The 17633-nt window shown below is 36.0% G+C and overlaps 1 protein-coding gene across 8 annotated transcripts in view; it reads right to left on the bottom strand.

The window, feature by feature from the left end:
* GRIA4 (glutamate ionotropic receptor AMPA type subunit 4) overlaps window positions 1–17633 on the bottom strand; it is a 602437-nt gene that overhangs the window by 173526 nt on the left and 411278 nt on the right. For all 8 annotated transcript variants that reach the window (XR_006338854.1, XM_043891698.1, XM_043891517.1 and 5 more), the window contains one exon: window positions 11986–12170. Coding sequence is in view for 7 of the 8 variants with exons in the window: in XM_043891698.1 (XP_043747633.1) it covers window positions 11986–12170 (185 nt within the window). In the remaining variant the exon portion in view is untranslated. The remainder of the gene's footprint in view (window positions 1–11985; window positions 12171–17633) is intronic.

The following is a 17633-nucleotide window of genomic DNA, read 5'->3' on the forward strand; positions in this document are numbered from 1 at the left end:
AATTGAAATAATTCCAAGCATTTTTTCTGATCACAATGAGGTAAGATTAGATGTCAATTACAGGAAAAAAAAATAACAACTATTAAAAATAAAAACATAGAGGTCAAACAACACACTTCTGAATAACCAACAAATCACAGAAGAAATAAAAAAAGAAACAAAATATGCATAGAAACAAATGAAAATGAAATCACAATAACCCCAAATCTATGGGATTCATTAAAAACCATGCTAAAGGGAAGGTTCATAGCAATACAAGCTTACCTCAAGAAACAAGAGAAAAATCAAATAAATAACCTAACTCAACACCTAAAGCAACTTAGAAAAAGAAGAAATGAAGAACCCCAGGGTTAGTAGAAGGAAAGAAATCATAAAAATTAAGGCAGAAATAAATGAAAAAGAAACAACGGAGACCATAGCAAAAGTCAACAATGTTAAAAGCTGGTTCTTTGAGAAGATAAATAAAATAGACAAACCATTAGCCAGAATCATCAGAAAAAAAAAAAAAAAGAAAGAAAGGAGAAAAATCAAATCAACAAAATTAGAACTGAAAATGGAGAAATCACAACAGACAACACAGAAATACAAAGGATCATAAGAGACTACTATCAGCAACTATATGCCAATAAAATGGACACCTTGGAAGAAATGGATGAAATATTAGAAAAGCATAACTTTACAAAGCTGAACCAGGAAGAAATAGAAAATCTTAGCAGACCCATCACAAACATGGAAATCAAAACTGTAAGCAGAAATCTTCCAACAAACAAAAGCCCAGGACCAGATGGCTTCACAGCTGAATTCTACAGAAAATTTAGAGAAGAGCTAACACCTATCCTACTCAAACTCTTCCAGAAAATTGCAGAGGACGATAAACTTCCAAACTCATTCTATGAGGCCACCATCACCCTAATACCAAAACCAGACAAAGGTGCCACAAAAAAGAAAACTACAGGCCAATATCACTGATGAAATAGATGCAAAAATCCTTAACAAAATCCTAGCAAACAGAATCCAACAACATATTTAAAAGGTCATACATCATGACCAAGTGGGCTTTATCCCAGGGATGTAAGGATTCTCTAATATCCACAAATCAATCAATGTGATACCCCATACTAACAAATTGAAAGATAAAAACCATATGATTATCTCAAGAGATTCAGAGAAATCCTTTGACAAAATTCAACATTCATTTATGATAAAAACTCTACAGAAAGCAGGCATAGAAGGAACATACCTCAACACAATAAAAGCTATATATGACAAACACACAGCAAACATTATCCTCACTGGTGAAAAATGGAAAGCATTTCCCCTAAAGTCAGGAGCAAGGCAAGCGTACCCACTCTCACCACTACTGTTCAACATAGTTTTGGAAGTTTTACCAACAGCAATCAGAGCAGAAAAAGAAATAAAAGAAATCCAGATTAGAAAAGAAGAAGTACACCTCTCACTGTTTGCAGATGACAAGATCCTCTGCATAGAAAACCCTAAAGACTCCACCAGAAAATTACTAGAGCTAATCAATGAATATAGTAAAGTTGTGGGATATAAAATTAACACACAGAAATCCCATGCATTCCTATACACTAACAATGAGAAAACAGAAAGAGAAATTAAGGAAAAAACTCCATTCACCATTGCAATGAAAAGAATAAAAAAACTTAAGAATAAATCTACCTAAAGAAACAAAAGACCTATATATAGAAAACTGTAAAACACTGATGGAAAAATTAAAAAAAAAAAAAAATGACAGTAATAGATGGAGAAATATACCATGTTCATTGATAGGAAGAATCAATATAGTGAAAATGAGTATAATACCCAAAGCAATATATGGATTCAATGCAATACCTGTCAAGCTACCAACGCTATTTTTTAAGAGAGCTAGAACAAATAATTTCACAATTTGTATGGAAATACAAAAAACCTCGAATAGCCAAAGCAATCTTGAGAAAGAAGAATGGAACTGGAGGAATCAACCTGCCTGACTTCAGACTATACTACAAAGCCACAGTCATCAAGACAGTATGGTACTAGCACAGACAGAAATATAGATCAATGGAATGAAATAGAAAGCCCAGAGATAAATCCACACATCTATGGACATCTTATCTTTGACAAAGGAGGCAAGAATATACAATGGAGAAAAAACAATCTCTTTAACAAGTGGTGCTGGGAAAACTGATCAATCACTTGTAAAAGAGTGAAACTAGAACACTTTCCAACACCATACACAAAAAATAAACTCAAAATGATTAAAGATCTAAATGCAAGACCAGAAACTATAAAACTCCTAGAGGAAAACATAGGCAAAACACTCTCTGCCATAAATCACAGCAGGATCCTCTATGACCCACCTCTCAGAGTAGTGGAAGTAAAAGCAAAAATAAACAAATGGGACCTAATCAAACTTAACAGCTTTTGCATAATGAAGGAAACTATAAACAAGGTGAAAAGATAGCCTTCAGAATGAGAGAAAATAATAGCAAATGAAGCAACTGACAAAGAATTAATCTCAAAAATATACAAGCAACCCCTGAAGCTCAATACCAGAAAAATAAATGACCCAATCACAAAATGGGCCAAAGAACTAAACAGACATTTCTCCAAAGAAGACATACAGATGGCTAACAAACACAAATGCACGAAAAGATGCTCAACATCACTCATTATCAGAGAAAAGCAAGTCAAAACCACAATGAGATACCATCTCATGCTGGACAGAATGGCTGCTATCAAAAAGTCTACAAACAATAAGTGCTGGAGAGGGGGTGGAGAAAAGGGAACCTTCTTACACTGTTGGTGGGAATGGAAACTAGTACAGCCACTATGGAGAACAGAGAGCTGTTGCTGCTGCTACGTTGCTTCAGTCGTGTCCAGCTCTGTGCTACCCCATAGATGGCAGCCCTCCAGGCTCCTCCATTCCTGGTATTCACCAGGCAAGAATATGGAGTGGGTTGCCATTTCCTAATCCAATGCATGCATGCATGTTAAGTCGCTTCAGTTGTGTCCGGCCCAATGGGACCCTATGTACAGCAGCCCACCAGGCTCCTCTGTCCACAGAATTCTCTAGGCAAGAATACTGGAATGGGGTGCCATTTCCTTCTCCAATGGAGAACAAAGAAGAGATTCCTTAAAATCCTGGAAATAAAATTGCCATATGACCCAGCAATCCCTCTGCTGGGCATACACACCGAAGAAACCAGAATTGAAAGAGACACATGTACCCCAATTTCATCACAGTACTGTTTGCAATAGCCAGGACATGGAATCAGCCTAGATGTCCAACGGCAGATGAATGGATAAGACAACTGTGATACATATACACAATGGAATATTACTCAGCTATTAAAAGAAATGCATTTGAATCAGTTCTAATAAGGTGGATGAAACTGGAGCCTATTATACAGAGTGAAGTAAGTCAGAAAGAAAAACACCAATACAGTATATTAATGCATATATGTGGAATTCAGAAAGATGGTAATGATGACCCTATATACGAGATAGCAAAAGAGACACAGATGTAAAGAACAGACTTTTGGACTCTGTGGGAGACGAGGGTGGGATGATTTTAGAGATTAGCATTGAAACATGTATATTATCGTATGTGAAATAGATCGCCAGTCCAGGTTCGATGCATGAGACAGGGAGCTCAGGGCTGGTGCACTGGGATGACCCAGAAGGATGCGATGGGGAGGGAGGTGGGAGGGGCTTCAGGATGAGGAACACAAATACACTCATGGCTGATTCATGTCAATGTATGGCAAAGACCACTACGATGTTGTAAAGTAATTAGCCTTCAATTAGAACAAATAAATTAATTAAAAAATTAACAATTGGTGATTTCTTATCCATCTCTCAGAAAATGAAAGTATTCATCATTTTTGTAACATCATAATTTCATGGATATAAGTCAATAGACCAATGGAAGAGGTAGAAGATTGATAAAGCATGAGATAAATTATTAGGAATTTTTCAAGTAATTAAGCTCAAAATTTAAAATCAAAGGATATTTGTAGAAATAAAATAATATATGAAAATATATTCATATAAATATGATATAAAAATAATTCACATATTTCAAGTTACATTGCTGTTGTTCAGTTGCTTAGTCATGTCTGACTCTGTTGACCCCATGGACTGTTGCACTCCAGGCTTCCCTGTCCTTCACTATCTCCTGGAGCTTGCTTAAGCTCAAGTTCATTGAGTAGGTGATGTCATCCAACAGTCTTGTCCCCTGTCATCCCCTTTTCCTCCTGCCTTCAATACTTCCCAGCATTAGTGTCTTTTCTAATGAGTCAGCCCTTTGATCAGATAGCCAAAGTATTGGAGCTTCAGTTTCAGCATCAGTCCTTCTAATGAATATTCAGGACTGATTTCCTTTAGGATTGACTCCTTTAGGTTTGATATCCTTGAAGTCCACAATTCAAACCATCAATTCTTCAGTGTTCAGCCTTCTTTATGGTCCAGTTCTCACATATGTACATGATTACTGAAAAAACCATAGCTTTGACTCTACGGATCTTTGTTGTAAAAGTAATGTCTCTGCTTTTTAACACACTCTCTAGGTTTGTCATAGCTTTTTTTCCCCCAAGGAGCAAGTGTCTTTTAATTTCATAGCTGCCATCACCATCTGCAGTGATTTTGGAGCCAAGAAAAGAAAGTCTCTCACTGTTTCCCCATCTATTTGCCATGAAGTTATGGGACTGGATGCCATGATCTTCATTTTTTGAATGCTGATTTTTAAGCCATTTTTTTCACTTTCATCAAGAGGATCTTTAATTCCTCTTCACTTCCTGCTGTAAGGGTGGTGTCATCTGCATATCTGAGGCTGTTTATATTTCTCTCAGCTATCTTGATTCCAGCTTGTGCTTCATCCAGCCTGACATTTCACATGATGTACTCTGCATATAAGTTAAATAACCGGGATGATCATATATAGCCTTGACACACTTTCCCAATTTGGAATCAGCCTGTTGTTCCATTTCTGTTTCTAACTGTTGTTTCTTGACCTACATACAGCTTTCTCAGGAGGCAGGTAAAGTGGTCTGGTATTCCTATCTCTTTAAGAATTTCCCACAGTTTGTTGTGATCCACATAGTCAAAGGCTTTGGCGTAGTCAGTAAAGCAGGAGTAGATGTTTTTCTGAAATTTTTATTTTTTTTTTCTATGATCCAATAGATGTTGGCAATTTGATCTCTGGTTCCTCTGCCTTTTCTAAATCTAGCTGGAACATTTGGAAATTCTTGGTTCATGTACTGTTGAAGCCTGGCTCAGAGAATTTTGAGCATTACTCTGCTAGCATATGAAATGAGTGCAACTGTGCTGTAGTTTGAACATTCTTTGGCATTGCCTTTCTTTGGGACTGTAATGAAAACTGACTTATTCCAGTCCTGTGGTCACTGCTGAGTTTTCCAAATTTGCTGGTGTATTGACTGCAGCACTTTCACAGCATCATCTTTTAGGATTTGAAATAGCTCAGCTGGAATTCCATCCCCTCCACTAGCTTTGTTCATAGTGATGCTTCCTAAGGCCCACTTGACTTCACACTCCACGTTGTCTGGTTCTTCGTGAGTGATCACACCATTGTGATTATCTGGGTCATTAAGGTCAGTTTTTTTGTATAGTTCTTTGGTGTATTCTTGCCATCTCTTCTTAGTATCTTCTGCTTCTGTTAGGTCCATACCATTTCTGTCCAGTATTGTGCCCACCTTTGCATGAAATGTTCCCTTGGTATCTCTAATTTTCTTGAAAAGATCTCTAGTCTTTCCCATTCCATTGTTTTCCTCTATTTCTCTGCACCATTCTCTTAGGAACACTTTCTTATCTCTCCTTGTTAGTCTTTGGAACTCTGCATTCAGATGGATATGTCTTTCTTTTTGTCCTCTGTCTTTCACCTCTTGTTTTTGCAGCTATTTGTAAGGCTTCCTCAGACAGCCATTTTGCCTTTTTGCATTTCTTTTTCTTGGGAATGTTTTTGATCACCAACTCTTGTACGATGTCATTTACCTCATTTACCTCTGTCTGTAGTTTTTCAGGCATTCTGTCTATCAGATCTAATCCTTTGAATCTACTTGTCACTTGCACTGTATACCAGAAGGGCCTAATGGTTTTCCCTACTTTCTTCAATTTAAGTGTGAATTTGGCAATAAGGAGTTATAGTAAGCTCCTATATTATATAATATGACCATATAATATTGTCATATTAAGCTATGCCATAAAACAATTGATGAGCTAGGTAAGATAAATAATGAGTAGTGTGTTCAAAATTGTATGCTATTATAAGTAAAAATGGAAACTTTCTATCATTAATTAATCACAAATTCAACAAATACCAAAAAACTATTTTTAACTTTATGAGTAAACCAAATTGCTGTGGGACTCAGAGAGATAATAATGCAATTTGTTTTACTGGGATTATGATACAAACAATACAATAAACCTAACTTGGTAGTTTTTATTGAAGTATATTTCTACTTTTATAGAATTTTTAATATATTTTTGTATTTTTATATATTATATATATAATATATAAAATCTCTCTATTTTATATTTCTTACAGCTGAGTGGGTGATACTTATTCATTTACTTATTCATATATAAATTCTTTCATTTTTTCTCCTATTGTGTGTCTATTTAAGATTGGAAAAATCAATATATCTTTAAAACTAATTTTCAAATATTTGTTTTGAAACTCATGTTTTGAGATATTTGAATGAATGTATAGCTAAGTGGTATTTTAACTATCAGACATTTATGAGAACTAATTAGTTCATAGCCTAAAAATAATTTGGAAAAATGTACAGAAGATAAAATGCTTCCTAAACAGCTGTTTATTAATGTATTTTGAAAGAAAATTGTGAGGTATTTCCATCATGTTTTTGAAAGTTGGCACAAATTAAAATGTCAATGAAGTACTTATTGACAGCCTGCCACCACAATATGAAGCGTGCCCATCCTTCTAGAAATTTAAGAACACATTCTCTTATCCTCATTGTATTAATTTCTCCATCTGAGAAAGGGCTAACTTGTCAAAGGCTTTTTTTTTTTTTTTGAAGGAAGGGAAAAAAAGATGGAAGAGAAGGAGGACTTTGAGCTCACCTACTCCCACAAACACATCAACAATATATCTCTAGCTGTAAACAAATTGGAAACTGGCAGAAAGCTCTTCCATAAGCAAGACTGTAAGAAAAACCCACACAGAGATAGGTAAGAAAGGAAGCAAAGAAATCAGGGTTTGAACTACATATTGAACACCTCATTCCTGGGGTCTTACATTGAGAAGACAAGTCACTTTAGCTGGTTTGAAAACTAGCTGGACTTAAGACGGGGCTGTAAGAAACTGAGATTTTACTTTTGAAGAATGCGCATGCTCCTGCTTGTTTTTGGGAAAATGGGAAGGAAGCAGATTGAAAACTCCCTGGGATTCTGGCCAGTTTTTTTTTTTTTTTTTTTTTTTTATGGCCATCCTAAAGATTTAGTACAGATTTAATGCAATTCTTACCAAAATTCAGTGATATTTTTCACAAAACTAGAGCAAATAATCCAAAAATTTATATGGAACAAAAAAGATCCTGAATAGCTGAAACAATCTTGAGAAAAAAGAATGAAACTCCTTAACATCATTATACTAAAAAGCTACAGTCATCAAAATAGTATGGTACTGGCACAAAAAAGACACATAGATCAATGGAACAGACTAAAGACCCCAGAAACAAACCCAAGTACCTATGGTCAATTAAGGTACAATAAAGAGACAAGAATATATAATGGAGAAAAGGCAGTCTTTTCACCAAGTTGTGCTTGGAAAACTGGACAGTTACATGTAAAAGAATGAAATTAGAACATTTTGTCAGACCATATACACAAAGAAAGTATTAAAGACTAGAAAGTATTAAAGGCTGGAAACCATAAAACTCTTAGAAGAAAATGTTCAGAACACCATCTTTGATGTAAATCATAGCAATATATTTTGGACCATTCTTTTCAGACAAAGGAAACAAGCAAAGGTAAACAAATGGGACCTTATCAAACTTAAAATCTTTTTCATAGTAAAGGAAACCATTGACAAGATAGAAAGACAACTTGAGAAAAATTACTAACAAATGATATGAGTGATAAAGTATTAATATCCCAAATATATAACCAACACATAGAACTTAAGATTAAAAAAAAAAAAAAAACTGATTAAAACATTGGCAGAAGGCCTGAATTAACATTTTTCTTTTTTGATGGAAATGGCCAACAGTCACATGAAAAGATGCTGAACGTCACTATGTTAGCCAAATGCAAATCAAAAACCACAATAGCATAGTACCTCACAACTGTCAGAATGACCACTGTTGTCAAAAGCCCACAAATAACAAATATAGTCAAGAATATGAAGAAAAGGGAACACTACTACACTGTTAGGGGGGATGTTAATTGGTGCTGCCACTGTGGAAATAAATACAAAAGTTTCTTTAAAAAATGAAAAGACAGAACTACTATATTGTTTAGGAATCCCACTCCTGGGTATACATTCAAAGAAAGTAAAAACTAATTTAAAAGATATGTACCTCAGAGTTCATAGTTGCATTATTTACAAAACCCAAGGTAAAGAAGTAATCTAAGTGGATACATGGATAATGGAAAATGGATAATGGATAAGAGGTTAATGGTTAAAGAGGATGTGATATATCATGAAATATTACTCAACCATAAAGAAACAAAAAACTGCCATTTGTAACAGCATGGATAGAACTGGAGGGTATTTTACTTAGTGAAATTAGTCAGACAGAGAAAGACAAATACTGTTTATAATCACTTATATGCTGAATTTAAGAAATAAAGAAATTGACATAACAAAACAGAGACAGACTCACAAACACAGAAATAACTAATGGTTACCAACAGGAAGAGGGAAGGGGTGAGTGACAAGATAGGAGTAGGGGATTAAGAGGTACAATTTACTATGCATAGAGTAAGTAAGATTCAAAGATATGTTGTACAGTGCAGGGAACATAGTTGATATTTTACAATAACTCTAAATGGAATATAATCTATGAAAACATTGACTCTAAGTTGTATACTTGAAAATCATTTATATTTTAATAGAAAAAACTCAGAGACATTTTTCTGATCAAGATTATTTAGCATTTTACTTTGTAAAAAAGAATGCTTTGATTCTCTGAAACTTTTTTCTATTATTTCACTAAAGAGGATGTTGAAATAGAGTTATTGAAGTGCATGTACAAATTCCTGACAAAGTTTGGTTTAGCTTTTGTTTTTAGATGAATCAGAAATGAAATAAAGAGATGTTAAAAGTGATTTTGCTTAGAGCTACAAGAATTAAAATATAGACAGTGAAAAAAATGTTCAGGATAGGAACAGCTTTTCTTGGGGGAGAAATTTTATAGGACAATTAAGAACATATAATGTATTCTTACACTAGAGTGGACTTTGTTACAATTTATGAGATTTATGTTTGAGTGGTATTTTAAAGAGACAAAGATTTGTTAATAGTCTCATTATTAATGTGCATGCATAGTAAAAAAAAATAACTCTTAGAATTCTGGAATAATTAAAATAGAGTTGATAATGATAAGCACTAAACTTTTCTAAGTTTTGGGTATCTGATGAACAGCTTGGTAACTATAGTTAACAACACTGTATCATATGCTCAGAAGTTGCTAAGAAAATAGACCTTAAATGTTCCCACTCCTAAGAAGAAAAAAGATTTGTAGAGTTTGTGTAGTCATCAAAGGTATGCAAGAAAAAAGTCATTACGTGAAGTGCTGGGGGAGGAAATGGCAACCACACTACAGTATTCTTGCCTGGAAAATTCCATGGACAGAGGAGACTGGTGAGCCACAGTCCACAGAGTCAGACAAGACTGAGCAACAGATCACAGCGCACGATGGAGGTGTTAGCTGACCCTAATGTGGCAATCATTTCACAATATATTTGTGTATCAAAGTATAATGTATTTCTCTTGTATGTTAATCATATCTCAATAAAGCTGGAAAAAGTTAATTTCTTTGAAACTGTGACAAAAATAAGATGCCTGGTGTCCTTAGCAAGAGTTTATTTAACTTTATTGATTCAACAATTATCCATAGCCCCTGGGTGTGCTGATTTTCTTCTTAGAAGCCTGTTAAGCCTCTGAAATGGGTCGGTGTGCTCTGGGCACTCAGTTGCCTTTTCCAGATGTGGTCTTTCATAGGACAAGTCTTTTAGCAACTAGAGGGCCTGAGCCTTATTCACCAACTGACAGGAACTTGGTAATCCCTAAGTTCTTACGATTGACTGTCCTGTAGGATTTGTGAAGAGTTATTTACAAAGTTTCAGTTATTCATGTCAAACAACTCAAACTCTCAGCATAAGAGTGAAGTGAGAGAAGGAAGAAATGGGAGTTTGAGCTGAAGTGACTAGGTCTTGCTCAAAAGAGGAGGTAACCTTCTTTCTTGAATTCCATAAATGCATACTACAAGTTTCATATACTCTATGTAATTACAACCTTAATGATTTCTTGGACTCCCTGAGGAAGAAACCTGAGTGATATGAAGGTTAAAATTAACATTTTCTAATAGAATAATAGCAATTCATTAATCAACTGTTATTTTTCCCCCCTTCTTCTATAAAAGGGTAACAGGTGGAGAATACTGTTATTTTTTTCTTACAGTATAGTCTGGCTTCAAAGAACTTTAAAATAAATTCTACATGCTTTTTTGCTTTTGACTTTTACAAATGCTAATTATTGTTGAAGAAAGAAACTTATGGCATCTAGTTTAGTGTCCCCAGATATTGAGGAGAAATCTTTGAAACGTGTCTTGATTTTGATTTGTAAAATTGAGTACTTAAGTTGTTCTTATAAATAAACTTCCAAATTGGTAAGTTATTACTATGAATCAAACCATAGGAATCAAATCAAATCATTTTATGCAAATGAACTGTATGTAGCAAACTAACCAATGAAACGTGCTACAATATTGTTTAGCAAGACTAACATATGGTAGGTAAATATGAGCAAACATTTATAAAACCACTAGATGGCATTCATTCACTGCAATTTTGGCCAAATACAGCCTTTAAAGCTTTATCATGATATACAGGATTAGGAGCAAGTATTATCCCTTATTTGATGATATTTTTCTATCATTTAACACAATGACAGAGTTCAATTTTACCTTTTCCTGTATGCTTTAAATCAAATCAACAAGCACTGAAAATCTTTATTAAAGGATTCTTCCTTGCGAGAAGATTTGAAAACCATCTTCACTATAGTGGTAATGTATTTACTTAAAATATTTAGAAGAAAATATGCACAGTATGTCACTTAATTTTCTTTTGTTTATTTGCTTTATTAATTCATTTGGATCTTTCTCACATAGCTAGTTCTCTAAAGGTTATAAAAAGTACACAGCCACATTTTGTAATATTCTAGAAGGCATTTATCTTTAGCATTAGTGTTTATGAAAATAGGAGGTCAAAAGCTCTTGAGTCACGAGAAGTCCTTTCTGTTGTACAGCTTAAAAGTGTATGACAAACAGTGCTTCTAAGTACATTGAGAACCAAAACGGCCTTTGGTGTTAAAAAGTTATGATTTAGTCTTGCCTGTGTGTGTGCTCAGTCACTAAGTTGTGTCCAACTCTTTGTGACCCCATGGACTGTAGCTAGCCAGGCTTCTCTGTCCGTGGAATTCTTTTGACAAGAATACTGGAATGGGTTGCCATTTCCTCCTCCAGGAGATCTTCTCCTACCCCCCGGAATGATTCCACATCTCTTATGTCTCTTGCATTGACAGGTGGGTTCTTCACCACTGAGCTACCTGGGAAGCCCCATGACTTAATATTAGAAATAAATAGATCATGGAGCAAAAACTCCTAAACTCCACACTTTGACTAAATGAGTGAGAGAACATATTTATGGACCAAAAAAGGTCAACCATATTTGTAGAAGATCTAGGTTAATAATAACAACATAAAATCCAACACTTACCTGTTCTAATATGTTTTGAAGCCTCTCTATTTCACAGTCTATTACAAATTTCTTCTCTTGTCTTCTATCAAGTTCTTCTAAAAGTTGCCTATAGTTGACATCGTTAAAATTTTCCACACATATAGCGCTGACGTGCCATCCATTTTGTCCTGCTTTTTCCATAATAGCTTGAAGTATAGAGTATCCTAGTGGGGAAAAAATTCAGAGTGGTTACTAAAAACATGCCCTTAAATAACTTATACAGGCACGCAGTCTACATCAATATTTTTGTATTAAAATGAATTCTTAGAAATTTAAAAACACGAGTGGTTATTTCTGAATCATTCATTTTTCTTTTCTGTGCATGTGTGTGTGCTAACTTGCTTCAGTCACGTCCAACTCTTTGCAACCCTATGTACTGTAGCCCACAAGGCTCCTCTATACATGGGATTCTCCGGGCAAGAATACTGGAGTGGGTTGCCATGCCCTCCTCCAGGGGATCTTCCTCACCCAGGGAAAGAATCCTCATCTCCTGTGGCTCCTGCATTGCAGGCAGAGTCTTTTATCTCTGAGCTGCCAAGGAAGCCTCTTTAATTTCTTTATTCAGGACAAAGACATTCCTTAAAAATATTGCCTGAAATGAAGTAATAACATCATGCCTTGAGTAAGCGCTCTCAAAATCCCTCTACTGAATAAACATTCCTTAAAAATATTGCTTGAATGAAGTATCAAATCATACCTTGAAAAAGTTCTCAAAATTCTTCTACCAAAGACATTGCTTTGGAGACATTTTTGATGAGATAAACCTAAAATAAAATCTAGTACCCTCTGTAGTCAAGAATAATTTCAAAAATCTTTGCTAATTTTACTCACTCAACAGAATTAATTTTGAACATCTGTATTGACTCTCCTCTTGAACAAGTAATAACATTTTTGGGTTCAACTGTGGAAGGTAAGTTATAAAATAACCATTACAACAGTATTTATTGAAGACCCATTATTATAAGTGGGGAAAGCATTATTTAACTCTTTCTGTCTTGACAGGGGAATTAAGTGGATTAAGGGGAGGGGGAGGGGGAGAACTGAATAAAAGCCAGGTGAAGGAATGGCCTCTTAAACTCATAATCTAGTAGAAGAAAAAGACATTCAATTACAAAAAAGAAAAAATGCAACTTAGTTTAAAACTGTAATGATTGCTTCAGGTTTTGGCCCAAGGGAAAGTTTGGTTAAATCTGCCTTGATGAGACAAAGGAAAATGCCCTGAGAAGAAACACTTTGAATTGGGTCTTGAAGGTTGAGAAAGTACCTCTAAGATTGCTGAGGAAAGAGTGTTTATTAGCTGGAGACAGCCTTCCAGGGGGTGGAACGGTCTTTATTCTTGATCCAGATCTCTCTCCATATGGAGGAGAAGTATGGATCTTAATATCTTGGTAAAGGAAGAAGGGTCAGCTTCATGAAACCAGCCTTTAGAATATTTCTTCATGTTAATATTGTCGTGAAACCTTGCCTTTTCCAGCTCTCAGTTTTGAAGTGGAATGTGAAAAAAAAAAGGAAAAGAAACTTTGAATCTATGTATAGCTTTTGGCATAAGCCTTTTTGTTGTTGTTCAGTCACTCAGTGGTGTCTGACTCTTTGGGACCACATGGACTGCAGCACACCAGGCTTCCCTGTTCATAAGAAACTCCCAGACCTTGCTCAAATTCATGTTCATCGAGTCAATAATGCCATCTAACCATCTTATCCTCTGTTGTCCCATTCTCCTCCGGGCTTTAATCTTTCCCAGCATCAGGGTCTTTTCCAATGAGTCAGGTCTTCACATCAGGTGGCCCAGGTATTGGAGCTTCAGCTTCAATATCAGTCCTTCCAACAAAACTCAGGACTGATCTCCTTTAGGATAGATTGATTGGATCTCCTTGCAGTCCAAGGGACTCTCAAGAGTCTTCTCCAACACCACAGTTCAAAAGCATCAAATATTCAATGCTCAGCCTTTTTTATGGTGCAACTCTCAAATCAGTTCAGGACTACTGGAAAAATCATAGCTTTGACTATACAGAACTTTGTTGGCTAAGTAATGTCTGTGCTTTTTAATATGCTGTCTAGGTGTGTCATACCTTTTCTTCTAAGGAGCAGGCATCTTTTAATTTCATGGCTGCAGTCACCATCTGCAATGATTTTGGAGACCCCCAAAATAAAGTCTGCCACTGTTTCCATTGTTTCCCCATCAATTTGCTGTGAAGTGATGGGACAAGATGCCATGATCTTTGTTTTTTGAATGTTGAGTTTTAAGACATCTTTTCCACTCTCTTCTTCCACTTTCATCGAGAAGCTCTTTAGTTCCTCTTCACTTTCTACCATAAGGGTGGTGTCATCAGCATATCTGAGGTTATTGGTATTTCTCCCAGCAATCTTGATTCCGCCTTGTGCTTCTACCACCCCACCATTTCACATGATGTCCTCTCCATATAAATTAAATAAGCAAGATGACAATATACAGCCTTGACATACTCTTTTCCCAATTTGGAACCAGTCCTTTGTTCCATGTCTGGTTCTAACTGTTGCTTCTTGACCTGCATACTGATTTCTTAGGAGGCAGGTAAGGTGGTACGTATGCTTCTTAAAGGTAAGCATAAGCATTTAAAAAGGTATAATTCTTATTTGAGCTTATTCTATGCCAGTTATAGTTTCTTATAGTTTCTTCCTCCCTTGCTCCCTACAAAGCCTCACTGTGAACAAGCTAGAGAAGGTGATGGAATTCCAGCTGAGCTATTTCAAATCCTAAAAGATGATGCTGTGAAAGTGCTGCACTCAATATGATAGCAAACTTGGAAAACTCATCAGTGGCCACAGGATTGGAAAAGGTCAGTTTTCATTCCAACCCCAAAGAAAGGCAATTTTCAGACTACCACACAATTGCACTAATCCCACACACTAGCAAAGTAATGCTTAAAGTTCTCCAAGAAAGGCTTCAACAGTATGTGAACTGAGAACTTCCAGATGTTCAAGCTGGATTTAGAAAAGGCAGAGGAACCAGAGATCAAATTGCCAACATCCATTGGCTCATAGAAAAAGCAAGAGAATTAAAAAAAAAAAATTCATCTACATCTGTTTCATTGACTATGCTAAAGTCTTTGACTATGTGGATCACAAAAAATGGAAAATTCTTAAAGAGATAGGAATACCAGACCACCTTACCTGCCTCCTGAGAAACCTGTATGTGGATCAAGAAGCAACAGTTAGAACTGGATGTGGGACAATGGACTGGTTCCAATTTGGGAATGAAGTACATGAAGGGTGTATATTGCCATCTTGCTTATTTAACTTATATGCAGATATGTTAAGTGAAATGCCAGGCTTGATGAAGTACAAGCTGGAATCAAGACTGCAGGAAGAAAAATCAATAATCTCAGATATGCAGATGACACCACCCTAATGGCAGAAAGTGAAGAAGAACTAAAGAGCCTCTTGGTCAAAGTGAAAGAGGAGAGTGACAAAGATGGCTTAAAACTCAACATTCAAAAAAGTGGCATCTGGTCCCATCATTTCATGGCAAATCGATGAGGAACCACTGGAAACAGTGACAGACTTTATTTTGGCCCCAAATCAGTGCAAACAGTGGCTGTAGCCATGAAGTTAAATGATGCTTGCTCCTTAGAAAAAAAGTTATGACAAACCTAGACAGCATATGAAAAAGAAGAGAGAAAGTCCATATAGTAAAAGCTATGAGTTTTCTAGTAGTTATATGTATGTGAGAGTTGGATCATAGATAAAATTGAGTGCTAAAGAACTGATTCTTTTAAACTGTCCTGTTGGAGAAGACTCTTGAGAGTCTTCTGCAAGGAAATCAAGCCAGTCAATCTTAAAGGAAATCAGTCCTGAATATTCATTGGAAGGACTGATGCTGAAGCTGAAGGTCCAATACTTTGGCCAACAGATGGTCCCCAGAACTGACTCATTGGAAAAGACCCTATGGCTGGGAAAGACTGAAGGCAGGAGTAGGGGAAACAGAGGATGAGATGGTTGAAGGGCATCACCGACTCGATGGACATGAGCTTGAGGGGGGCTCTGTGTGTTGGTGATGGACAGGGAAGCCTGGTGTGCTGCAAGTCCATGAATTCAAAAACAGTCAGACACGACTGAGTGACTGAACTGAACTTGCTCCCTATAGTTAGATTGAAGAGCTGGGTGGACTAAAAGTGAAGATTTAAGATGAGTACATACAAAGCATTTTCTGGATAAGAACACCTTTTCTCAGTTTTCTAATTTTTATATGAGTCTCTCAGATTTAAGGATTTTGATTTTTAGGTATATTTTCTACAAGCCAGAGCTTCAAACATTACAGATGTTCAATTAGTATCAACACATGGAACTGATGATGAGATCAAATTTGGAATATGAATTACCTGATATCCTGCCAAATGAAATACTGTGGCAGTGAGGATTTATTTTTATCTAAATGAAAAAAAAAAAAATTCCAAAGAAGAATAAAAAGGGCTTGTTGATTACTATATAATTATTCTAGTATATCTATTGATCCATTTAGTCTTTCTTTTTGTAATGCATGCCTGTAATTATCTTTTCAAATCTTACCTAGATTCCCTCCTTCCCTGCCCCTAATCAAGTACTCTTTCCCTTGTTTCCTACCTTATGCATATGTAACATGAAGATTTGTGTTCTGCCTTAATGAAATTAAACAGGACTTGAGGAATCTTCCTGGGTTCAAAAGTCCCTCAGAGCCCCCCATTTCTTATTTTAAGAGAAAGGCTTTAAGTCTTCTAGGACTTCCCTGAGTTCCAAAGAGTGGACTCATTTACAATTACTATAATTAGGAAAGTGAGGGGACACAAGTGAAGCAAACCCTAATGGTCTTGCAGGAAACAGAAATCTCAAAAGGTCTTAAAAGAAAAAAAAAAATCAGGAGCCATTGCAAATTGACATTCTTGACCAACACATAATGCTCTAAGTAAATGATAAAATGTCTCAACTATTGTTTTTGCTCTCTGTAGAATAAGAGTTGAAGGCTTACTAATTTGCTCTGCAGGAACAATCATCAAAATCACACTGAGTCACAAGACAGTGGCAGTAAGTCTGCAATTGAGATCTGTGGAAGCTAAAATTGCAAAGCCCCCTTTCCTCCTCTTTACCCTTCTTGCTTTTAAAAACCTTGCACCCTGGCCAGCCAGCATGATGAATCTGAGAACAGCCATCTCCTATCTTCTCTGGAGGGCAGTACCCCAGATCAATAAACTTTTCTCTGCTGCAAGCTCTGATTTTTCTTTTTGTTTGGCCTCACTACGCATCTAGCACACAAACTTGGTTTAGACATTAGTGTACATGTTCATTTCTCATTTATTCTGTTACTGGGATTTCCTCTCTGATACAGCTTCCCATCTTTGGCTGCAAAGAATATGATCAATCTGATTTTGGTTTTGACCATCTGGTGATGTCCATGTGTAGAATCTTGTCTTGTGTTGTTGGAAGAGGGTGTTTACTATGACCAGTGTGTTCTCTTGGTAAAACTCTATTAGCCTTTGCCCTGCTTCATTCTGTACTCCAATGCCAGATTTGCCTGTTACTCCAGGTATTTCTTGACTTCCTACCTTTGCATTCCAGTTCTCTATAGTGAAAAGGACATCTTTTTTGGGTGTTAGTTCTAGAAGGTCTTGTAGGTC

Source organism: Cervus elaphus, chromosome 1 (assembly GCF_910594005.1).
Source record: "Cervus elaphus chromosome 1, mCerEla1.1, whole genome shotgun sequence".
Classification (NCBI taxonomy): domain Eukaryota; kingdom Metazoa; phylum Chordata; class Mammalia; order Artiodactyla; family Cervidae; genus Cervus; species Cervus elaphus.